General features: G+C 35.2%; 1 protein-coding gene across 1 annotated transcript in view; it reads left to right on the top strand.

The window, feature by feature from the left end:
- The first annotated feature begins 851 nt into the window (after positions 1–851).
- The window catches only part of Gucy1b1 (guanylate cyclase 1 soluble subunit beta 1), a 41,021-nt gene continuing 14,499 nt past the window's right edge, over positions 852–27,373 (top strand). Inside the window, exons 1-4 of the mRNA XM_076863877.2 lie at positions 852–975; positions 1,626–1,699; positions 15,154–15,254; positions 17,097–17,215. Coding sequence (XP_076719992.1) covers positions 973–975; positions 1,626–1,699; positions 15,154–15,254; positions 17,097–17,215 — 297 coding nt within the window. The 5' untranslated portion in view covers positions 852–972. The remainder of the gene's footprint in view (positions 976–1,625; positions 1,700–15,153; positions 15,255–17,096; positions 17,216–27,373) is intronic.

The raw sequence follows: 27,373 nt of genomic DNA, 5'->3' as shown, positions 1-27,373 counted from the left end.
TAGCTTCAGGCAACAGACAGCCCTGTTGCTCTCACCTTCTTTCTGCCTGTGCTGAGGCTGGAAGCATTAGATTAATTAAAAGCTTGTGTATTTTGTACTGGGCCTTTTCAGTTCATCAATTATCCCTGAGAAACAGCAACAAAGGCCAATTTTAGAGACTTCAAAACTTCCTGTAATCATGATTCCTGGCCATGGTTGTAGGGTCAGGAGTTCCCCTGGGATCAAGCCCAGAACATGGCTGGATCTTGAACAGGTTACTAAGGGCCAGAGATGGTTTTAACATGTTGCTCACCAAAGTATCCTCATGCCACTCAACATTTCATTCAGTCTCTTTAACTGAGAATAAAATGTTTAACTCAGTTTTATTTGCTTTCAATCTGCCATAAACTACTGTGGGACCAAACCACAAAGGAAATGTTTATCTTCAAGACTCTAATATACATGAAGATACTGAGCTCCAGGAGTGTATATTCGGTTTAAGGATTGTCCCCTGCAAACACACGTATAAGCACAGCCACATTCAAACAGTCCCCTCCTCACCCTAGTTTTTATTATTCTTGAGGGGAGATCTCTGGGATTATAAAAGCTATTCCCCCCACCCTCTTCTACTCTGAAATTCATGCAAAGAGCAAAGCTGGATCTTCTTCATCCTCATTGTTAAGGCCTCAAATGAAGGTCTTGTCACCAGACGGGGGCGGGAAGGCACTGGAGCGCAGCAGCACTGAGAGCATCTGAATTCCCCCCTCTAAGACTGATTGGTAGAGAACGGGAAAGCAGCGACCGGCCCCCTGCAGCTCGATTAGCCATTGGCTGGAAAGAGGTGGCAATCAGGGCGGGCCAAGGCTGATGCGCTCGCTTCAGCTCGATGCTGCCACCGCGGTCGGGTTGCGCTGTCGCCGCTGCCGCCGCTGCCTGGGTTCCTCCCGCCGTCTCTGCCTGGAGGCTGTCTCTTGGGCTCCGGGCGCAGACACCATGGTGAGTACTTTCAGCCGGGTCAGGTAGGAACCTCGCGCTTTGTGGGAGGCTCTCTTTGGCTGTCTAGGGAACCGGTCCGCTGCTGGAGCGTGATGCGGGGTCCGGAGGCGCGCACCACCCACCGCGCCGCGGGGGAAGCCTCCGTTTGCCTGCATTCCAGCGGGGAGACGGGAATGCCGCGGGTAGTTTCGGGAGCGATCAGTGCCTCTGCTTCCCAAGCCGGTCCTCTGAGCGGCGCCCCAGCTTCCCGAGCTCGGGAAAGGAAGGTGCGGCCGAGGTGCGGGTGGTTCCCGGCTCCCGCAGGGCCCGCGAGTGTGGAAGGCTGAGCGCCCGAGAGAGGGAGGCTCCGGGTGCCTTTCGTATTCTGTGCCGGGTCTTCAGCTTGTCTCCCGAGTTGACAGGTGAGTGGGGCTGAGAAGATGGCGTGGGGAAAGGGCGGACGGTAAAGGGGAGAATCTGCCCCTAATGGGGAGCGGGGAGTTGCCCGCGACGATCCACCTCAGTTGGTATAATAGGGAACCCCTAATAGAGCCGGGTGGGGGGCTGGGTAAAAGGTTAAAGGGCGCAGTGGAAGCAGATGCAGCGGCCTGGCTCCCAAGCTCCTTCCACCTACAGCCGCGGGCCCCTGACACTCCGGTTTCTCCCTACAGTACGGATTTGTGAATCATGCCCTGGAACTCCTGGTGATCCGCAATTATGGCCCCGAAGTGTGGGAAGACATCAAGTAAGTGACCGGCTTTTCTATCAGGGATCGCGCCTTGGAGCCCTGCGTCGGGGATCCTCGTGAGAGGCCCCTAGCATTGTCCCCCGCACTTAATGACTTCTTTGCCTGCCTCCTGGAGGGGTGGCGGGTGCGCATCCTCGGAGTTGTCTCCACCCGCCCTTATGCTCCTCTCCTGGCTGCAGCTGCGCTCCCACGCCCCGAACTGGGACTCGGAGAGGAGGGGTGGCCAGGGCGGGGCTGGGAGGACTAGAGCCACCGAAAGGAGCTCCTTGGGGTCAATGCGGCCTCCAGACCCAGCCAGAGCGTGGGAACACTGTAAGAGAGCCTATGGCTCCCAGGCCCAGCAGGCTGGTCAGCTCCCACGCAGAGAGGGGGCCCAAGGGACTGCACAGGCCTCTCTGCGAGGCAAATGTTACCAGAGGCCTTAAAAATAAACGGAAGACCTGAGCTCCTTTATGATTTACACATGGCGTGGACACATAAAATTAAGGTTTTTTTTTTTTTTTTTTTTTGTATGCACTCAATTTCTTGAGCAAGTGCATCAAATGTATTTATTCCTCTGAAATAAAGTGTAATTGGAAGACTTTCTTTTCAATTTCCCCACAATTCCCTTGGGACCTAATTTATTTGTGTTTCGTGATGAAGCTTGACAGTTCTGGGTGGGCATCCTGGTTTCAATCTAGAGCCTGGAGCCCAGTACTGAGGATATGAACTGAAATATCACACACCTGTGATTTTGAACCTGTTATAATGATGAGTCATCATCTCAGCCCCTGAATCATTTCAGTCTACCAAAGTTACCTCTCTCTCCCACACTTAAGAAATTTGCATCTAATAGTATAACTGACCACCACCAACTAGCTATACCAAACCATATTGTAGATTATAATCTTAGAGTAATAATCAGCCTATCACATTCTATCACATTCTAATGGTGGTGGAGAGAAAGGTTACCTCTGTAAGTAGATAAAAACATTTTTGTATACTCTGATTTCCCTTAGTCACTGAATTTATTTTGTTATCTCATGTAGGTAACAACTCCTTGCTATTGTTTGGTAAGCACATTGTGAATATTATCAATCATTTCTAACAGGTCTTATTAAGCAATAATAGGATAGTGACTTCTTAGAATTATATACTTCCATGGAAATGACAGAGGTTATAAATTCATCCCTAGAATGCAATATCTTTCCCTGGATCTGCAATCATTAAGCATTTTTTCTTATTTCATACGTCATTTACATTACTCACAGAATGCATCTATATATTACAAAAAGATGTTGAGATTTGGCTATTATAAATCAAACAATAATCTAGGCCCTAAGGCTTACTTTGAGACTTTGATTTTCTTTCCACCTTTTAAATATATTTATACGTTTACAGTGGTTGGTAGACAGTTATAGAAAGGCAAACACACAGAACAAGGTTTTAAACAGTGTAATTTAAATACAGGATTATTTGTAAGCTACTTTCTATGTAAATTTATAAAAGCAACTTACATACAATGTTTTCTCATGTGTAAAACAGAAATTTTCAGATTTTCTGGTGGCTATACTATGACAATGAATGTTTATAATTTCAAGAGCATAATAAAAGATGACTATGATGATTAAACAGTATTTACAGAATTTAACCACATTTAGAATGTATGTCTTATCTATTACCATCATCAGTTCAGATAACTGGTAAATATAGAGATGAAAACTTATACTTCCAAAACTTTTAAAAAATTTAAATGATCGAAACAATTTTCAATATTGATCACATTTTCCTCAGAGGGGATGAAAATCTAAAAACACAAATTTCATTGATGAGAATTTCCAAATTATGATAAGAATAATAAGTTATGTGCAACTTTAAAAAATTATTAATTTTTATTTATTCATTTATTTTCAACACTGGGGATTGAACCCAGGGACATTCTATTGCTGCTCCACCTCCTCAGCTCTTTTTAGTTTTTATTTTGTGACAAGCAGTAATAACAGTCATCAAAACAACATTGTTTTTGTAAAAATGAAACAAGTCATAGGGTATTATTTTTTTCATTTAAAATACCTTAGAGGATTACTTTCCAGCAAGGAGAATACTGTTGGTTGAACTAGTATGGGTAATCCAGACATTAATTTTCATTCTCTTTCCCCTTCTCTTCTTCCTCCTCTCCCCCTCCTTTTTTCTGAAGCATTCTTTTGGTGGATCCTAGCCTGTATTAGGGGATGCAGTTTACTATCAATGCCAGTGACCCAGGTTTAGCTCTGCGCTGAGGGAATTGGTCTCCTACCCAGTTCCCCTGAGGGATTGTTAAATGCCCACTGGAAGATTATTTGCTTACCTCAGCAGAAATTTTCACTGCCTGGGGAGAGAGGAGGAGAAATTAGAGGAGTGTAATTGAAAAATGCTGCTAAAATGATTCTGATCCTTCCTCCCTATTCCACCTTCCACTCCAAGGAAAATCACGGCAGTTATTGGTTGAAGATACTTTCAGTTTGAACTTTTTTTTTAATGAGATATTTAATATGTAAGAAAACATTTTTCGTTGTCTCAATAAGTAACAAACTGCTCTATCTTCTTCTTTGGCCTCTGAAAAACTAAGTAGATGTTCAAATATTTTATATAATACTTTTTTGTTTTAGTAGGAAATGGTCATCCATCTTCTTGAGAAAGGATGCCAAACATTTAATGACAAATAAAACCCTAAGTAACAGATTACAGACAGAAAATTCTTAGTGGATAAAACTGAAAATGCTTCATTGTAAACTCAGCATCCACTTTACTCTTTCCAACAGTATAACCATTTCACAGGGGCATTAAATTCCCCATTTTAGGAAAATGAAAAATTGTCCAAACCAAAGGCCAGCAAACTTTGTCTTGAAGGATCACATACTAAATGTCTTAGGTGCTATGGACCAAATAAAAATTGAAGACATTGTGTAGAATCTACAGAATATTAAAATGTAACTGTTTAAAGGTGTAACAACCATTCTTACCTCCTGGACCAAAAAAGAAAAACGCACTGGGCCAGGCTCAACCCGCTGGCTATAGATTGCTTACCTCTGATCTACACATTAAAAAGCACAAAAAAAAAAAAGAGACCTTTAAATCTACTTCAAATCCTGTTTTGTTGATATCCATTAAAATTTCCTATGGTCCTTTTAAGAGTCCATGCTTCCTAAATAAGGAGAAAATTCAATGATTAATCTAGAAAACACATAAAGTCAGGATGTATTAATATTAAAAATGCATCTAAATACTTGTTTTAACCATCTATCTAAACCTTGTATCAGCACTGGTAAACTAATTATTTCATTGAGTTCAATTTTAGATTTTTCTAACTTCACTGGAACATATGGATTCTAAAGATGGTTTCAAAAAATTGAAAAATCTAAGATGATTAAAAATCTATTAAAAAACAAATAACACATTCTACAGATTTAGCTTAGTGGTAAAGCACATGCTTAGACACACAAGACCCTGATTTCAATCCCCCAAACTGCACAAAATTTTAATAAGAAATAGCACCTTTCTAAAAACGATAATCATTTACCTAGAATTGAGCAGGCTACTGAATATCTTTTTAACTATGAAGTGCTACACAAAGCATTGATAAGCCTTACTCTGTTTTACTAAAAGATCTGAGATAAACAGTTGGATCAAGATTTTGATATGAGGAATATAAATTTGATAATAATTTAACGACATTGCTATTTGACAAATATTGTAGTTAATTCCTCTAGAGGGTTGTCAATTATTTTCCCTTCTGTTAAGAATACATAATTGTTTTGTATGGTTTTATCTGATTTCCTTATAGCAGGGCCTAATACTTTTTCATGCATTGATTCATTTTCTCTTTCATATATTGTTAAGCTTATCTTTAGTGAACATAGTTTAGTGTTTTAAGCACTGAGGATAGAAAAGCAAATGATGTAATCCATTGCCTTCAGAGAGTCTAGAGATATCAGGATATTTTTGGTCTTTTTCTCCCCCTACTTTTCCTGTCTGAAACTCAAATATGGAAACACTTTACACGTTAGACAACATATTCTGATCTTCCAGTTTTTAAATTAACATTTCCAGTTGAATTTGTTAATCATGAATTCAACATTGCAGTTCAAGTAAACAAACATTTTGTTATAAAACGATTATGTGGTTCTCAAGTTGCTTACACTTTCTAAGTCTCAACTTCAAAAGGAATATATATATATACATATATATATATATATATATGTATATATGTGTATATGTATATATATAATAGGGTTGTTGTAATAATAACGTCTGCAAAATGCTTAGTGCAATTCTTAAATAGCAGTTTAATTAATGGTAGCTTTTTAATCACTTTATTGTAAAATCAGTGCTTTTCAATTTTACTCTTCCCCAGCTCATATGAAAGATATGAAATTTCCTTTTAATAGTAGCAACCTGGAGTGGTTGGGGATTTAACTTGGTGGCAGAATGTTTGCCTAGTATGTGCAAGGCCCTGGGTTTAATCCCCAGAACGATTTAAAAAATATCTACGCATGTATCTATGTATCTGTCTGTCTACACACACACACACACACCTGTTGCAGTCTACAAACTATATATTCATCTAAATGTTTCCATATCACTAGGATAAGTGGTAACTACGATGTGTGTTTATTTACTTATTTGTCTGTTCTCCCTCTCTTATCCATTTCCTGTAACTGATACCAGTAACTTTGAATCTGAAGTGCCTCTTAGACACCTCTGTTCTTTACTTCTGGTTCATATTACCTTCCCTTGCATTCCTCAAAAAGTCCTTCTTTAGCTTTTCTCAGACTGTTTAGTTCTTTTTCTATACATTCTGTGAATTATGGGAAAAATATTATTTTCATTATTCTATTTTCCAGCTGAAGTTCTACTTTGGAGTCAATCTCATGTTATACTCTTCAAACCACTTCCCTGCCCCTAGTGCTTATTTATTGTCAGAAAACACCATGTATGCTCTGAGTGTTCATTTTATTAAGACAAATTCAGACGTTATGTTTCAAAGAAGTGCATGCTTTGCTATGAACTAGTTACAATCCTTTGTAGTTGTCTATCCAAGTATGTCATCATGTTTTGCCATGTTTTGATTATATTTTCATATTTATGAAGACATGAGTTAAGTTTCTATACCTTTTCATATCTGTTCTCAAGTAGGAATAAACCTATGTATATTTTCAAATGTTAATGGTTCTTTATATTATAAAGCTATTTAAAATGTCCAAAATCCTTTCTTCTCTACCATTTCAGTTGAGTATTACAATATCTATTGAACTACGAAAGACTTCCTAACAGACAGAAAAATAGGAAAACCAGGTCCTTGTTAGGATCAGGATTTTTTTTTTTCTGAAGAAACTTACTTATGTCTGGGGCAATTTTTGGGAACCAGATGTCTATATATAAACCATTTCATATTGCCAGTGAGCTCTTTGCATGAGGGTCTCCCAGAACCTGGACTATGATGTTGGGGAGCAACATGGCCCTTGGTGGTAAGGCTAGTCAGAACTTTATGTCAAGTGCTTTGATTTGTTTTGCATCTTTATTTTTTTATGATTTGAAGAATCCATATAAAATCTTTATTTTCTTTATATTCTGCAATTTTTGAAAATTAAAAGAAAATCATAGAACTATAGTGTTTAATTTAGTGTGTCAGAAAAGGAACTTCACACATTACAATGAGTACCAGAAAAAAAAAATGAGATCTATATTTTCCTTCTCTATATATCCAGTTATGGTGATGGCAAAAATTAAGTAGAGATGGCTGCTGTTTACAAGAACAATATCCTTTCTACCGTCTTCCTTTTCTCCAGAATAAGGGATTCTGGCAAATGTTTCTCTTTAATGTGTTGGACAGCAGTAGTTATGGGTTGATACTGTGCAGTCTCACAGACGCAACAGGAAAACACACATAAGTAAATGAACACTATAAAGAAACCTCAACTGGCCTAATTCACATGGTGACAACTCAGAAGACAACAATACCTGGAGCTTTTGCATTTGCTACTTTGTCTCCTTGTCTAGTGAAGAGGAAACAGTAAGGAAAATGGTGTCTTTGTTGTTTGTGTCTAGAAAAATGTAGCACCTCTTTCTATATGAACTATATCAAAAGATATTGAGGTCAAAGAGATTTCTAGACAAGGTTAAACATTCTGAAGTTTTTGATATTTTGATATTTTGAGACTATTTCATTGGTCATTATTGCAAATTCTGATCTACTTGCCATTCATGCTGAATCATTAAATATTAAATTGTTGAAATCCTTACTAGTCCATCTTCAAATTACCTAATCATGGCTACCTCTCAGTCTGTATGTCACATTTACTCTTAGCACTCCTGCCCATGTTCAGTTCCTCAAACATACTGAATTTTTAGATGTGTCCCAGTAACATCTGCACTTGGAATGGGCTTCTTTTCTTCACTCTCTTTACCTCCTCTTGTAAAAATATATAGGTATCAGCTTTGAATGGTCACAACAAATGTTACTTGGTAAAGGAACATCTCATATTCAAAACTGTAATTTCCCTTCATAGTATACGTAAGACCTTATAATTATGTCTGTCTATCCTCCTTAACTACCCCTAGGAGAAAGGTCAATAAAATGTTATATGTTTCTTTTTTTCAATACTTTACCAGCCACTCTCTGTAAATATAATATGTATAAATTCTTATGTATGAATTACCTTTTACATTCTTAATTTCCAGAGAACACAGAACACACATTTGTCACAGATATTTTTCTGCAACCGAAATTTATAATGTTGGAATGATAACATCTTAACCCTACTTAGTAAGACTTATATTCTATTGAAATAGACATTTTCCAACCACCTTTATCAATATGATTGACAAATTAAAATTGTATGTGTTTAGTGTATACAACTGGATTATTTGACGTATGTACACACTGAGGAATAATCACCATAGACAAGCTAACATACCCCTCACCTCTTATTGTTATTCCTTTATAGTAATAAGAACACTTAAGCTCCAACCTTTTAGCAAATTGCAAATATGCATTTTAATGTTGTTAACTAGTTTCACTTTATAAAATAGATCATTCTTAATATCAGTAAAGGCAAAAGATATGCTAAATAATGATAGCATATCCATTTGGAAGGATGGGAGTTCTTTATATTGTCTTATGGACATTTTGGAAGGTTTACGAATGCTGTTGTTGGATTTTCCAATTTCCTATGAGAAAAGGCAGTTACTGGATTGAATTCAGAACATGACGGAATCCTTTAGCATGCATCTCAAAGGCAGGTATGTGTGATGCTGCTTCAAGTCAATGTCATAGACAGTAGATAAATGTCTGTACTACTGAAATTAAATTTGAAAACCAGATGGGAATGCTCAGAGTGTCATTCTGTTTTGAAAGTAATATCTCACTTATATTAGACTGTTACCATATGGATCTGCAGTCACAGTCCTAAGTGCTTCATCCTCATTTCACTTAATCTTCATCCCACCGTAGAAAGCAGATGCACTCATTATTCTCATTTTATAAATAGGAGAATTGAGATTGTGAAACCTTAGCAAAAACTGCTTTAAGCCATTATCTCTACTGATCAGATCAGGGATTTGAATATAGGTGGGCTTGTGACCATCTACTATGTGCTTTCTCCCAAAGAGAAGGACCTGCAACCTTCTCCTTCCCAAAGCCAATCAATTTAGGAAGGGTATGGGTGATATACAAGTATGTTAGTACTGCCTGTTTTTGCTTTTCTGGGATGTTCTGGAACTTGCACAGATTATTTTAATTATAATATTTTTAAAGGCAGTTTTATTTTATCAACCATCACAGGCAATCAAGGAAATTTCAACCTCCAAACTTTTGAGGAAGTTATTTATTTATTTATTTAGTTTTTGAGAAGAGCTACGAATTGATGCACTCCCAGGGTTAAGAATGAAGTTGCTGATAACAGCTCATTTGAAATGATTGTGGATATGTTTTAAAAAATGAGGAAGTTGCTATTCAGGGTCTCCCATGCCAGGCTAGTCACAGGGAAAAAAAAGCCTAAGATATGAGTGTCCCTCATGAAAGTGTAGAAGGATGAACACAAGACTCACAGGGAGTGACCTCTAGTGAAAGATCTTGAAGCTATTCATGGATTTGAAGGGCACTTCTCCCCCTGGGCAGCCTCCTTGAGCTAGATTCTCTCTTTGGGAGTTCAGACTTACTAGAAATGAATTTCTGCTGGGAAAATTATTCATTTAAAAATACTTAATTTTTAAGTAGTTATTGAGTAATCGTAGCTATAATGCATAGAATTCGTTATCATTTGGTCATGATTTTAAGACAGGGGTGATAGAGCTTGGTTTGGCAAGTTTAGTTCATAAATCGTATCATTTAATCAACAAAGTAAATGTTTGGTTAAGTTATTCTGATGCTGAATGAGAATTAATAAGATTTTATCTTCATTCCTCTCCTCTTATCCATTCTTCCTCTTCCTCTTTTCCCTCTTCCTTCATCTTTTTTTTCAACTATGATGGTCATCTGTTAGATGTTGATTTAGTCAGCTTTTTAATTGAAGTTACCAAAAGACCTGAGAAGAACAATTAGAGGAGGAAAAGTTTATTTTGAAGCTCACAGTTTCAGAGGTCTCTATCCATAGAAGGCCAGCTGTATTCCTCAGGGCTCAAGATAAGGGAGAAATCATGGCAGAAGGGTAGGGTGGAAGAACATGGCTTGGGACATTGCACCAAGAAGGGGAAGGAGAGAGGGAGGGAGGGAAGGGGAAGAGATGCACACACTCTACTCACTAGATACAAAATATATACCCCACAGCCCTAATGATCTACCTTCTCCAGCCACACCCTACCTGCCTTCAGTCACCATCCAGTTAATCCTATCAGGGATTAATTCACTGATTGGACTCTCAAACCCAATCATTTCACCTCTAAACCTGCTTGCATTGTCTCACACATGAATTTTTAGGGAACACTTCACATTCAAACCATAACAGACATATTGGGCACCTTGTGAGAAGCACTATCCTAAGCCCTTTACATAGATTGAAATGACTGGAAGTAAATAGTGCTATTTCTTTGTTTTGCAGAGGAGGAAATTAAACACCAAGAGGCAAACTGTCCAGATTCAGTGTGCTTGCATATGGGATTAGTTTAGTTACTTATTTGGAGTGTGACTTATGGGTGAAACCAAGTGAGTTTCTCTATCTAGGTTTACTTGTGAACCAAAGGAAATGCCCTTTTCACCTCATCCTAGACCACTTTAAAACTAAACTTTAGGCCACATTAAAAATAAACCTTCTCTAAATATTTGTTAATGTTTGTTGACTGCTTTCCTGGAGTTATGCACTGAGTAGAAGAATTTGATGCTTACCCCAAGCAGAGTCATTGGGTACATAAGGTAAAGATAACAGAAAGCCCTGAAAATCATACTGTTTGAACACAGTAGAAACTGTTCATTTGGGGTTACCCAAGAGATTTAAATAGTAATCATCATCATCATCATCGTCATTATCATCATCAAAAACATCAAAATACAAGAAATGACTACATATGAAGATAGCACTTCTGTTGGCGGTTATTTGATAGATGAAAAGGTGTATAATGCACTTTAATCCCATTTACCTATTGCCTATTACATATTACCTAGTATATTTTTGCCACCTAACAACTGAAACATAAAAGCACATCCAAAATCTTTCATTAGGGAGAACATTTTAATTAGGGTTCTCAGAGAAACCATGGTTTTCCTCACGTGTATACTAAGTGTAGTTTAAATGATGAAGAAATTACGTAATTTATTTGTGTAATGCAATGATTTAAACAAAGTCTAAATATGTGTGGTAGAACCCCTCTAGGGAAAAAAAGAAAGGAAGAAAAAAAAAGAAAAAACCTGTGTGATACGCCCACAGGTTTTTAAGATAAATGTAATTAAAGAGCTCTAAGTAATTTTGAATAACTCAGTAGAATTTGGTGTGAAATTAGTAAGAGAAGGTGATTATTTCTTGCCATTGTACTAATGTTCACAAGGAAACATGTTTGGGTAGGCCATTTCAGAAGCTAAAGCTTGAAAGATAAAGGTCTTTAATAAAAAGACAGACAGAAAGAAATGCACTGACTTGTGGTGATTTCTGGGGAAATGGCTGTTACATTTTATGCCCAGGTGCTGCGTGTTCTGCTTGTATCCCACTCATTTAAGGCTTGTTACAGAGTTGTGTGTGTTTCAGAGAAACTGCATTTATTATAGAAATTGGTGACTTTTATTTCTTTGGGTTGGAAGAAAGAGAATGGAGCATGGTGAAAACTTGAATTAATTAATTAATTTTATCATATGTTAAATTAGCATTTACTTATATTTTATCAGCATGGACTAAATCAGGGACTCCAAAACTATAATTTGTAGATTAGTGTTGTTTCATAATAAAATGTTAATGGCAAAATGACAAAAATAAGAATCAGGATATTTATGACCTTTAAATTGGAAATTCCATTTCTAGGATTTTATTTTATTTTTATATAGAAATACAGTTAACGACAAAGATGTTCAGCAAAGCATTGTTCATACATATGGAAAAAAATAAAAGCCATCTAATTTTTTTTTACCAAGACTGTAATATGTCTATACAATGCAATTTTATTCAGTCATGGCACAAAAATATATTTATTAATATGAAAATATATCTATCAAATAGTAAGTTAAGAAAGAGAGATTTTAAAGCAGTTTTATATATATATATATATATGATATTGAAGAATGAGTAACTTAAATATAATATTAGCAGTGGTTATCTCAGGATAGGAGAGGATTATTTTTCTTTTTAGTTTTTCCTTTCCAGTACTTTATTTATTTTTACAATTAGAAATTAGAAATGCATTAATATACAATAGCATTTCTCAAAGGATAAATTGGTGCTTGTACATTCTGTGTTCATGAGTTTTGGATATCTACTGAAGTTTGATATAAAAGAGTCAAGTCTTTGAATAGCTCTGTCCCTTTAATATAATAGCTACCTATGTTTGGAGGAAAGGAGAAGATCACATTTTGCATATAGCTCTACACTGAATATGCAGGCAAAGGAAGCACTGTAGTTATTAGTAATGTGCATTAATGCTTCAACTACTTCGAACATAATTTTGCACATGTTTTTACAGTTGTGGAAAGTGAGCTATATATTTGTTCCCACTTTAGAAAACAAAGGTTAATGCTCATGCTTATGTCTATTGTTTCTTCAAATTTATTTAGCTAGTAAATTCTGGATTCTGAAATTCAGAACACCATACTTCTCCATGCTTACCAAAATTATTTTGTTGTTATTTTTACAGTTTTGAGGATAGAACCTAGAACCTCACACATGGTAGACAAGCACTTTACCACTTAGCTGCATCTCCAGTCCATTATTCCCTCCCTTCCCGTCTTCTCTCTCTCTCTTTCCCCCCTCTACCCCTACCCCCCCACTCCTCCCCCTCTCCCCCTTCCCCTCTTTCCCATCCCCTCTCCCCCCTCCCCTTGTTCCCTATCCCCCTCTCTCCCTCTCTCTCACCTTATCACCTTTTTTTTTTTTTTTTTTAAATAAGAAAGGAAAGAAGGAATGCTTTGACTCATGATTAAGGGATTTCTGGGGAAATGGATATTTCTCCATTTTATATAAAAGAACTGTGTTTTCTACTTGGATCTCGTTCTAAATTCAAGGCTTATTATGGATTGGGTGTGTTTCAAAGAAATTGAATGCGTGTCTGTGGCCAAGAAATGATATGCTTTGAAGAACATTGGGTGTTCTCAGGAATATCTCCAAGCTAAAGGTGGCATAGGCTGTACCGCCATTTTAAACTTTCTCTTGAGATGCATCTGCAATGAGGAAGCTTCAGAGGAGAGAAAGTGATTTGTCCTGCCTTGAATTTCCCCTGGTACGGTGTCTAGCTTTCCATGTATTCTCCTGGCAACAGACAGTGACTTGGATCTGTTGGATTAAGAGTCAGAGATTGATATCCAAGTTCCGTGTATTTTTATGATTTAACACTGGAAAAGATATATGGGAGCTTGTCAGCTCCTTTCTCCACCTAACAGTGTTTTGAAGGATGGCTTCCCCCTCTCATTTGGACATTTGTTTGAGAAAAGTAATCCAAATATCAAAATAAATGTATTTATAGAATTGTGATGACTATTAAAAATGATAACTATAATTTTCTTCCACTAATACTGTGTACATTTTGAGCTACTGTGTTTAATAAGCAAAGGATATATTTGAGGATTTTATCAGTCCACTTGGCATCTCAAACTTAATATGTTGACAACATAACTCTTGATCTTAACCACCAGTCTACCTCCAGTAGTCTCTCTCAAGTCAGCTACTGATGACAACATCCTTCTAGTTGCTCAGTCCAAAAACCTTGGTGTCATCCCTTAGACTTCTTCCTCTCACACTCTGCATCCAGTCCATCAGCAAATCGTGTGGAACAAGCATGGAGATTTGAACCACTGCCTGTCCACCCCTGCCCCTGCTCCTACCCTGAAGTCTTTTTTACCTGAATGTTTGCAGTAGCTTTCTAACTGGCCTGCTCAATGTGTCCTACAAGCTTCTGTTCCATCCTCAATGCAGCAGTTAGCCTCATTCATTGAACCTAGGTCAGTTTTTTAGCCTCTCACATAGCAAGGGCCAGAACCTCTTCATCTCTTTCAAGTTAGTCACCCCAATGACCAACTGGATCCAAATATGGTGGCCTGTTGTGATCTCCCTGACCCATTCTCTTGGTCCTCTGCTCTGTTCCATCTACACTGGCCTCTGTAATTCCTGAGGATGCTCCCCAGCCCTTGGCACTTACCATTCCCTCTGCCCTGACCACAGTTCCCCCAGATGGCTCATGATCACTTAGACTTCACTTATTCTCTCGTTTTAGCAAGGCCTTCCTTGCTATTGTGCTTGAACATCCAACTCTCTACTCTGCTTTATTTTCCCCTGTATTTTCATTTTCTATATTACATATTAGCCTTATGCCTTGTCTATCTCCTTTACTAGAATATATGTATTCTAAGGGATTGGGGATTTTTGTCAATTTCACTGAAGATTTTATCCCTAGTGTCTAGAACAATGTCCAGCACATACAGGGACACAATGAAGGTTTGATGAATCTTTATTAAACTAAAAGTTGCTTCTTGATTATGTTCAGTGTCAAGTATTATATTGGGCATTAGAGTACTATGTAAATGTTTTATTCATTTTTTACTGGTGCTTTATAATTACATGTATTAGAGTACCATTTAAATGTCAATTGTATGAAAACATAGTTAAAATATTTTAATTTGGGAAAAGGGATGTGACAATTTCTCTTTATAACTAAACTTTTAGATATAATATCTTGATTTAAATAAATTTAAATAAAACAAATCCTATTTCAGATATAAAACCATTGCTTTATAGAATGACTATGGTAGCTACTTTGTTATTTCAACTTCTCCCCCACATTGCTCACTCATTTTTGTTTTCCAGAAAAGAGGCACAGTTAGATGAAGAAGGACAGTTTCTTGTCAGAATAATATATGATGATTCCAAAACTTATGATTTGGTGGCTGCTGCAAGCAAAGTTCTCAGTAAGTTGAATGCAAATTTTTTTCTTTGATTCAGATACATATAGAAGCCCAAAGGAATGTATGTTTCAGTATCACAACCCCTGATGGGAAGCACGTACACATGTAATGATAGGGTCAGGCTATCCCCCACCCCTCTTCTTCCCTTTACAAGCTCTTTCCAGAATGGAAAAGAGAAAATGTGCTCCATGAACCTCCCCATAGAAAGCTATATACTGAGGAAGGAAAAAAATATATCAATAATTAATGTAATAACTTTAATTATGATGTCAGCAATAGCATAATTAACAAGTGTATGCAGATACTACTATTCCCAAATCTCTTTTTACAATCACAAGTTATGCTAGCTACTGATAAAAGAAACATGAAACTGTGACTTATAGGCAAAGACCATTAATATCCATATGTTCTTCAAAGACAAAGAGTTTCATGGAGAAAGTTATACTCGAGGTAATATCTGTTATTCCCACAGCATAACTTAAGCTGTAGTTTGCATAAAATAGAATAAAGTGTGTAGCTTTGATCAACAGTACATCAGAATTAGAAAAAAAAATAGTAAGTGGTTAATAATAAGAAAACTATACAGCCTAATTAGTAATCAAAATTGAAACAAAATATGAAATAACTTAAAATTGAAACTTGGTAGTTATTAAAAAATGAAATATCTATGCAGTCAAGAGTAGCATTAAAGGAAAAAGAAATCACTTCACATTTTTGATCTGATGATAAATTAAGATGACTTTTTAAAATGTTAAATATCTTTAGCAATCAGAGAAATGAAAATTAAAACTACACTGAGATTTCATCTCAATTCAGTCAGAATGGCAACAATCAGGAATAGAAGTAACAAGTAAGACCTTGTCTCTAAGTAAAATACAAAATAGGACTGGAGATGTGGCTTGGGGGTCAAGCACCCCTGAGTTCAATCCCTGGTATTAAAAAAAATGAAAAAGAATACAAGTAACAATAAATGTTGGTGAGGATATGAGCAAAAAGGTACACTCATACATTGCAGATGGGACTACAAATTAGTTCAACCCCTCTGGAGAGCAGTAAAAATTGGGAATGGAATGCCATTTGGCCCAGTTATCCTACTCCTCAGTATATACCCAAAGAATTTAAAATCAGGACACTATAGTGATGCAATCACATCAACGTTTACACACAATTCACAATTCATAATAGCTAAGCTAGGTGCCCATCAATAGACGAATGGATAAAGAAAATATGGTTTATATAAACAATAGACTATTACTCAGCCATAAAGAAGAATGACTTTATTATGTTCACCAGTAAATGTCTGAATCTGGTGACTATCATGCTAAGTGAAATAAGTGAATCCCCAAAACCAAAGGGTGAATGCTAACACACAACAAGGGGTAGGGGAGAATAGAAGTTTATTGGATTAGACATAGGGAAGGGATTAGACTGAAGGGAAGGGAGCAGGGACAGGAAAAGCAAAGACAGTAGAATGAATCTGACATGACTTTCCTCTGTACATATATGAATACACCACAGTGAGTCTCACCATTGTGCATACCCCGAGACTGGGATCCTAATTAGAATAAGATATCCTCCATGTTTATGTAAATATGTCAAAATAGAATCTACGGTCTGTTAATGTATTAATACATATTAAATAATATGTTAGTATTGTCTTCTCAGAATGCATTGAATTGTCCTGGCCAGATGTTTTTCTTTTGAACTGTGTTCACTCTGCACAAAAATTATAGCTATTTTAAATCATTTTAATATACCTTTAGCCTCCTTCTTCTCGTTAACAGTATTCTACCTATAATATATATATATGTATATATTTTTTACCTCTTTCAAACCATAAAACAGATCTCAATGCTGGCGAAATCCTCCAAATGTTTGGGAAGATGTTTTTTGTCTTTTGTCAAGAATCTGGTTATGATACCATTTTGCGTGTCCTGGGATCTAATGTCAGAGAATTTCTACAGGTAAGCAATTTCATATTCTATCAGTAAAAGTTATGAGTTTGTGTTTCTTAAACAGAGGCTCTAGAATGCTTTTGTTCAGTCATCTGTACAAGAGTCTTATGCTGCTAAAATGGAATCATAGTGGGCTTTCCCACATTTATTGGGTGGTCTTGAACATATTTTAGCACTTTTACTTCATATTTTTTTAATTTCTAGTTGCTGATCATTTCTAGTATGCAAATCATAAATTAATATCCTTTAAACTTCACAGGGCCTATTATGATCTATTCAACGGCTTCTTAGTTATTATACATGCTAAAGTTTGTAGTTTAAAGTTTTTGACATATAATATTGTTCTATTTTCATTTTGTAAGATAGTTCCAGTTAGTAGAGTCTAATTAAAGAGTATATCAGTATTTACAAAGTCCTACGTAGAACTTGTCATTTAGGAAAAAGGATCAGGGCTCTTAGGTATCTACCTCCCCCAAAATACTGAGCATACTTGCTGTAGAGTTACCTTTTAATAAGTCTATTAGTAAAAGGAAAGTTGGAAACCTTTCAAAGTCAGTGTCAAGTGAAAAAGATAAATAATGTCACCAAAGGCCTTTATCTTATAGTCTTGTTAAAATTTACAAGTTTTTTTTACTAGTAAATTACCCCATTAGATGAAAGTCTATTTCTGGATGGACTGTGCTATTTTAAGCACAGGCCTCTGTGAGACCCTCATCATGAAATGTGTTAACATAAAAAATTATGTAGTTGTTCACAAGGAATATTTCTAAGCTGACTGCTGAGAGCAGCCAGACCTTGCTGGAAAATGATGTCAGTGCACACCCACTGAACTGAAGCCCAGCTTTGAGGGAATGTAAACTACTCTCAGCCCAGCTGCCTTATTGATTTAACAGCCAAAATAAGAACTTTAGTGTTTAATCAAAAATGTCTGTTGTTTACATAGGGACATTTTTCTTATAAACTTAAAACAGCATTTAATCAAGATGGAACTGGTTTGCAATCTCCTGCTGTGGATTTACTAAACCACCAGTGTCAAAAAAAAAAAAAAAAAAGTACTGCTTCGAAACAAAGTAGTTACAGGAAGATATTTAAATTAAAATTATAAAATTAAACAGGCAGCATTTAAATGGGTCATTTTGAATGGTTTAAAGTTTGGTACTTTCAAGTATTTTGGGGTTTAAAATTTTGGAATACATGTACCATTTTTAATATTTTTGTTGATAATTTTCACTTCATTAGTAAATTTGCAAATTTCAGTTGTTCTCTTAATATTGTCTCTCAATGATCATAGCAACACCACAAAGTTTTAATAAATTCTGTTTTTAACCTCTATTCATTATCACCATCTGCTGACCTTGTTATGGCATTGTGAGAGAGCAAGCAGTTGTTTCGGTGTGTTTCTCTGTGTTTCAGAGCTGCATTGTTCTGTAGGAGAGTCCCCTAGCCACATGCCGCTGCTGAGCTTGGAAATGGGATTTGCCATAAGAGTAAAATATACAGCAGATTTCAAAGACAGTACGAAATAATATAAATTTACATGTATACAAATATATATAATAAACATATATAGTACTTTTATATCTTATATACACATACATATATATATATATATATATGTACTGGGGTTTTATATATATATATATATATATATATATATACATACACATATACATATATACATACATATATATATGTACTGGGGGTTGAACTCAGGGGTACACCTCCACTGAACATTGTCCTTATCCCTTTTTATTTTTTCTTTTGAGATAGGGTCTCCCTAAGTTGCTGAGGCTGGTCTCAAGCGTGCTATTCTCCTGCCTCAGGCTCCCAAGTTGAGATCCTCCTGTCTCAGCCTCCCATTTCTGGGGTTACAGGCATGCACCACTACACCCAGTTTGTGGATAATTTTACATTAAAATGCAATAAAACAAGACTTTAGATTATGCCAGATTTTATTTTCCCCCAATGATTAATGAGGAAACTAGATATTTAGAATACTATAGAGTTTTCATTGATACTACCCACTTTTCACCCATTGTTTTTTCTGGTTTTGAAATGGTATGTCTTCATGACAAATTGATTATGTTAGAGTTCTGATATTTTTAGAAGTAAATATTTTATTATCATTAGGTATATTACAGAGAAATTAAATGGAGCTTTTTCTGTATGTGACTATAAATTGAACAGTTTTCATGAGGTGGTTTAAGAACCTACCTCAAATATAAAAATTGGTGTTTGCATTAGACACGGTGATAAAACATTCTTTAGGCTGTGAACATCAACCTTTCATTATGGATTAAGACAAACTGGGTCTCATGTTATAGAGATTTTAAAGGCTTTTGTTTCTTTTTCACCCTTTTAAATTGAATCAATCACCAAGTCTTTAAGCTGTATTACCTAAATGCTGAATTTTGAGATTCTGCTACATCTTTTTCATTTCCCACATACTTCTGATATTTCCATTTGAAGTCCTCTCAGAATAATAAAATAGTAACTAAAATCATTACACAAGAGAATATTTGACCATGTTTTAGCTGGGCAATACTCATGCATTCTACCAAAGAGTTAATTCTCTTTGGAGAGTCTAACCTCATCTAGAGATCAGGTGTCTTTCCTGCTTCTTTTCTTAACAACTGCATTATCTTCTCCCCTCTATAATCCTAGCGATTCACCTGAAATACAAATCTATCTCATCCCATTTTCCTGCTTAAACCTTGAGTAATTCTTCATTGCTCATTGGAAAAGTCAAACATTTAAGATAATTGAAAGTACTTCCATCCTCTTTCTATTCCTTGTCTTCCTTTCTCTCAGTCTGGCCAAACTTAACCTGTTCTGGAATCCTTATTTTGTTCTCTCTGTCCTCTGAGCTTTGGCACATGCTTTTCCCTCTGCATGGAAGTTACACTGGCTCCTCTTCATCTAGACAAATCTTCTTTATTCTGAGATCAGATTTCTTCTCCTCGGATGACTTTCCTCCTCTCTCCAATCTCTAAGCTATCCAAGTCTGGGTGATTGGCTTTCTCATGCTTGCATAGCATGCTCTATTTCCCAGCCACAGTTGTTCTCACGCTGCATTATTATTTCCTGTTTGTTGAACTGGAATGTAAACTTCAGGAGACCAAAGACCATGCATAATCTGTTAATGACTGTATCTCCACAGATTCAATCTGTGTGTCTAAGGATGAAGGAATATCTTTTAGGAGAAAAAAAAAAAAGGATATTCATTATTTGAGTATATAGTAAGGGAACACTATTAAGCAAACTCACTAATAGTTCAAGATGAATTATTTTATTAAGGACGATCAATTTGGAATGAGACAACATAGCTTTATCTAGAGATAAAGCATAAATTGTGCCATAAAAAGAATGACACAAGGGAGATTACTGTTTGATATCAAATTTTTAAGGTGCATTATTTGTATCTGTTGGTGTTTTAAATATTCATTTAATATTTCCATTTGAAGTCTTCACAGAATAATAAAATAGTAACTGAAATCATAACACATGAGAATATTTGACCATGTTTTACCTGGGCAATACTGACTCATGCATTCTACCAAAGAGTTAATTCTGAAGGGCTTATAGTTTTCACTTAAAATGGTTATTATATTGTGATAATACCTCAGTTCCTTTATGCAAAGTTTATATTTAAAGACAAAAAGTAAAGGTAGTATTTGTGGTTAAGTTCCAGAAAAATTTTTTTTTCACATGTATTTTATGATCTTCTTTGGTTTCTTGGTTGAAACAATGGAAACTAATATATATTTTATCTCTTTGAAAGACTTTGCTTCCAACATCAAATTCATGACCCTGTGTATACAGTCATTCTTGTACATCTACATTCAATTTTTTAAATTGACTTATTTTACCATTTTGACTTTAAAAATATAGCTAAAACTATAAATGAATACAGTAATAAACTTGAGAAATATTTTAGAGGAAACGTTTGAGATACATTGCTCTAGATACATTAAATAGTTTAGAATTGATTTTACTTACCTTCTGTGAAGTCATTAATTTTGGACCATTGAGCAAAATAATATTTTTTTTTATTTTTGTTGACAGTAATTATAACATGATATATATGCACATGAGATAGAAATAATAAGGTTTTTTTTATTTTGATGTTTGAATTTTATATATTAATTTATATTAAATTTTAAATATTTAATTTTATATATTCTTTTAAAGGTAAGATCATATTCAACAGGAAATTTTGTCTATTTTTCCATTTTCTTATGCTTAAATAAGCAATTAATTATGTGGTCCCATGCTTTTGCTGTATAAATTTCTATTTGAAGTTTCTAGTTTGTTGATTAAAACACTGCAGAGAATATATGGAATTTGAAGTCTCCATAAGAAAGTAGTCAATAAGAAATGTCCACTTTGGTGGTATTTCCACTTTAAATCCATGGTTTCAAATGTTTCATTGCATATTGGGAGATTATATTTTTCAAAAATCAATGCAACATTGCTCACCACATCTGCACTTCTACAGTTATGATTTTTACTATCCCCTATCAAGGGGTGTGATTCCCTTTCCCATCAATCTGAGTTGGCTTTACTTATTGTTTGACCCATGGAATATGACCAAAGTGTCATTTTGAAACTTTCTAGTTTACAGGAGAAAAAATCTTGAGGTTGCCTCCTGGATATTTGGGAAGAGTTGCTCATGGGATGATCCCTGTAGGAACCCAGGCACATGAAATGAGAAGCACAAGCCACATAGACAGGCCATGACCTGGCTGAGCTGAAGCAAATAGCCAGCCATAAATACTAGCCATTTGAGTAATCTATTTTGAAAAAAAAGCCAGCTACAGCACTCTGATAACCCCAGCCCCAGTTTCCAACTGACTCCAAACCAGTGTAAGAACTTTTGTTGTCAGATGACCCACAGAACCGTACAAGACAATAATAAAATATTGGTTTTAGCCAGTAAGTTTTGCAGTGGTTTGATATAAAACAATGTATAACTGAAACATTAGTGTGTATATTATTTTTCCCTTTATATTTTAAATCTGTGCTAGTGTGTGTGTGTGTGTGTGTGTGTGTGTGTGTGTGCGTGCGTGTTCGCGCGTGCAATTGTACAATGAGCCAAGTTCTTTGAATAAGCCATGTTTGCTAGGATGATATATGACCTCTGAGAATGGGACCCTAAACAGGATGGCCAATTCAATTTCAGTGGTGTTGCTCAATTACATTGTAGATTCTTTACTTCCCCAAGAATTTTACAGAGTTAAGATGAAAATAAAATGAGCGTCAAAGGCTGCCAGGTTAATTATTGAAAATTAAACAGGCAAAATGCAATTTGAGAGGCCCAGTCTGGATTTAAATTATGGTCCTGTTTAAATATGCATAAGGGTCTCAACTGAACATTTAAACATTCTTTCATTGTTGGCTGGAGATACTGGGTCCTTAAATTGATCTTGGTTATAGTGACCATTTGACAGTTTCACTGATTCTCTCAGCTAACCAATATTCAAGTTCTTCATTCAGTGCCTCTGTTCAGCCTGCAAAAGGATTTTCTTCATATCCAATTGGCTCCAGGTTTTGGCTTAGAAAATACAACATTGTGATTTGGCCAGCCCACCAGCAACAATCTGGGATTGATGACTGATCTAATTCTTAAATGTTTGTGCTAAAGGCTATTTTGGGAAATATGAGGATTTTCCTGAACAGCTGTAAAATTCTAATACTTCCCTAAATTATTTATATTTCTTAGAAAAGAATGCATTATTCACTTTATTTTTAACTTTTAAATTTTAAAAGAAACTGTTTTCTTAGCATCCAAATTAGTATCCGAAATGTCAATTTCTACAGCCTGCAATTTTAAAATTGACACAGGAGGATTTAGTTTTCTTTTAAAAGGCTTGTGAAGGAAGAAAAAGAAATAATTTAGAACTAGAAGACATTGCTCTTTGAATATCTTTTGTATACTTTCACAAACCATCAATTAACTGTCAAATGTCATATTATATATGCAGGATCTTTTTTTAAAAAAACATGGGTTTAAAAGCACAAGAGTAAGTGGAATATTTTACACATGTATAGATCTTTGACTATTTTCTTTTTTCTTTAATTAAAATATTTATGTCAAGGGTGGTAATGATAAATATTTTTAATGCAAATCTATTCCAATTTAAATAATTTTAATGATTGGTACAATTTCTTTCAAATAGGGATTTTCACTGTGTTAATTTTTTCAGGTAGAAGCCTATTCCTTAAGGAAATATTTCTTTTAAAACTTGCTGAAAAAAACTCAGAAAAGTGTCATTAAAGCATTAACCTCTTACTTGCTTTCATCTTTTTCTATTTTCTTTGTAATTTCCTTTATCCAGGATTGGGTTTGTCATTTTATTTACATCTTGTTTGTTGAAAATTTTCATCTTCAATTTCTAAAATGACTTCTTTCTTAGAAAACCTAAACAATGATTTTTAAGGTACAGGATTCTCATTTTATTTTTTAATTAATTAATTAATTAATTTTAATAAATAGGTATATATGACAGCAGAATGCATTTTGATTCATTGTGCACAATTGCAGCACAACTTTTATTTCTCTAGTTGTACATGATGTAGCATCGCACCATATATGCAGTCATACATGTACCTAGGGTAATGATGTCCATCTTATTCCACCATCTTTTCTGCCCCCCTACCCCCACCTCACCCCAGGATTCTCATTTTAAAAGGTTGGTGCTGGTCCTATTTTTCAGAGGTCTGAGGAATGAAAACAAAGGAAATGTGTTTCATCCTCCTTCAGAGAGAGAGAGAAACAGAGAGATTTGTAATTATTGATTTTTAAGTTTCTTTCAGATCTCAACTTCACTAATCTCAATATAGACAATTACCTCTTCCTCATCTGCTAGGTTACCATTCTTGAAGACTAAAAAAACTCTCTCTCTTTTTTTTTTTTAATTTTAAGGCAAGGTCTTATTAAATTCATTTCTGTTGATAATTTAGGAATTCTGGATTATACGTAAAGGAAGCAAGAAAATGAGGTAGTGAATTTCTTCATATCATGTAATTATGTCTGAGCTTATTTGGCAAGCATATTAAAAAAAGTTTATACATATTTTGCGATATTCTGAGATCTTTAAAAACATTTAACTTTAAAGCATTTATCAAAGAAATAATAAATTGTCTTTTGTTTCCTAAATCAGTGGAGCATACTAAATCTGGAACTCCAGTGTAGTTTCCCAGGATACCAGAAACTAATTTTTCTTTTACAAATGATAAATGTCAGGTGACAGGGTAATATGAACTTCCGGGTAGAAGCATTCCTGAGTAGAAAAAAGTACATTCACTTTGGATGTAGAATGAACAGCAAAATGATATCAAAACATTTTGAAATGAAATTGAATTCTCAGACTAACCTTTCATTATCTCAACATAAAATAGGTGCATGGACCTATTCTCTATCTCTCCTCTCTTCTCTCTCTCACTCTCTTTCTCTCATTTATTTCACAAAAGCAGGAAGAATCAATATAATCATATTTTCATGTCCTTGAAACCTACCTATACTGCAGTGTGTGTTTATATATATATATATATATATATATATATATATATATATATATATATATATATATATTTTTTTTTTTTTTTGCATTTCTCTTTGGGTTTCATTCATATATATGTATATATGTAATTCATTCATATATATGTATGTGTGTGTGTGTGTGTGTGTGTATCTTTTGTATTAGACTACACAGCTCTTTTCTTCCTGTACTTGCTTTCATGGGTATATTTAGAAATTATACAGATTATCAGTTTTGAGATAAAATTGTTTTTCTTCAGAATACAATGTAACCATACAGTAGCGAATAGCAGCTTCATTTAGATAGAATATCAAATGTAGGAAAGGTTTTCTCTCAGCTATTCTAAGAAACAGTTTTTGTAGCTTTCTGAGGCTGCCACAATAATTGTGGTCCTAAAGATGGTACATATATTAGCAATATAATAACACTCAAATAAAATAATTTAATTTATAATCATTAATCCTCTTTCTTCAAGTAAGCAGGCTGTGGAAATCACTTTAATTTTGAGAGTAAAACCAAGTAAGGAAAGCTGTAACTAAAGAAGTCCCAGGGGTACTTTTTATGTTAGAGACTATCTAAAGAAAATCAATATTACAAAGTGGTGTTAAATCTTTTATGCTCCAGGAAAGCACTTTACTTGTCCATTTAATTAATAGTAAATTCAATAAAACAGCAAATCTCCAGAGAGTTTGTTACCACAGAAGAGTTGGTTACTTAAAATGTGAACATTCTCAGTTTTTTTCGGTATTCCATTTGCCATAAGTGATAAATTGAAGCAGAATTTATTACCAATATTAATGTCTTGATATTATCAGTAACTCTATGTAGATTAAAATGGCTCTCTACCCACATACATGGTGTAGTACCTATCTTTAGTGACCCATCAAATACCAGGTGTGGGTGTTGGTATCCAGTCTCTGACATGCCTGAGCATCAGGGTTACTGCTAACAGAAACGGTATCATTTCTTATATTGGCATTGACTTTGTGTAAAAATGTGATAATAATACATATGACACAAGATGAAAATAGGTGGGTATGAAAGTGGTATGGGCCTATTGACTTATGAAGTAAAGAAAAATTGAAAAAAAAATTAAATGCTTGCTTGAGTCTTTTTTTTCTTTCAAATAAACCATAGCTCTAAGCGTGAATATATTAGACAAATGCCCTTAATTCAGCCACAAACTCAATTTTGATTTAGAAGGAATTTGTGCAAATGAAGCTAAAAGGAAAAACATATTTTGGCGATTTTTTTTCTTCTCAGCACATTATCTTTCATGAGATTTTTCCCAGCATCAATATAAGTGAAAAGGATCTCAAGGGTCATGAAGCGCAGCCCTCAAGCTGTCCCTTCTCAGGCAGGGAAGAATCCCCATGAGAAGAACTTGTCATAGGAGGAACGCCTTGTACCTTCAACTGAACAAAATATAAATTTAAGATTCGAGGGTTTGTAAGTAATATCAGCTGTGTAACACTTGTTGTCTGCCACATTGGATTATCTTTACACAGCCACTGCAGCCTCTAGAAGCAATTAGAATGAATTGATGCTCTTGTTAAGAACTAGCCTGACTTGATTTTAACAGATGTAATATTGAGGAAGAAAAGTGAAAGCACTGTATAGATGAGGCAATACAAAAAGACACCAGATTTACCTATTTAGCATTAGAGTGTCAGCCTTCATGACCATGTTGGCTATGTGTTTATATTATGGGCAACACACACACACTTACACATGAATTGTGAATTGTTATTTTGAAAGTCACATTGGACCAAGTTAAAAGTATATTTTGCATCACTTATTGTGATAATACTTATAGGAACCAGTTTTGTATATGAATAATATAAGACTCTAGGAAATTTAACATGTTCTAAATTAATGTAAGTCTACAAGAATAGAAAATGTTTACTAGTCAATTTATCAGTTTTCCAAGACCTCAATTCCAAAAGTTAATTATTTCTCAAGCTCTTCATGAATTTTTACCTTTATTGAAGACTGTTAATGAATGTGGAGAAATATGCTCCTTTAATTTCTGAAATGTGCTTTAAACTTCTAAAATATTACTCCATAAAATAATATACTTATATTTTCATAACCTTACCACTCTAAGATTGGTATTAAAATAAAAACTAAGTCTGAGGATCATAGTATAAACTGAAGGGTATTCCCTATTGATTATTACAAGATGCATATACAACTACCTAAAACTCCTAAAAATATGCCTATCTTTGCTTTAACCCTCAAACTCTATCTTTTATCTGGCTCAGGCATTTTCTTTTTTTTTTTTTTTTTTTTTTTTTTAAGGATTAGTCAACATTTAATCCTCTCCACAATCATCACAGCAGAGAGAAATTTTTGAAATGTGAAAACAGACAATGTGACAATGTCAGGCATTTTCTTTACATGCCACTTCTTTATCCATTCTTGAAGTGTGCTATTAGTGGCCATAGATATATTTTTAATTGTACTATTTTAGTTTCAATTTCCTGTGGCACTTGCCCTAGAGATTTCTCAGTGTAGCAAGTGAAAAATGTGCCATCTGAATGTTTGCTCTGCCAAGCTGCCAAATAAACTCAGCTTTGAGCCTTTTTCCCATATCTTGCTCTTCTGAAGTTCACTGTCATTGTGG

The sequence above is a fragment of the Callospermophilus lateralis genome, chromosome 8 (genome assembly GCF_048772815.1).
Source record: "Callospermophilus lateralis isolate mCalLat2 chromosome 8, mCalLat2.hap1, whole genome shotgun sequence".
NCBI lineage: Eukaryota > Metazoa > Chordata > Mammalia > Rodentia > Sciuridae > Callospermophilus > Callospermophilus lateralis.
The sequence above is the reverse complement of the archived record's forward strand: the minus strand, read 5'-3'. Positions and strand labels throughout refer to the sequence as shown.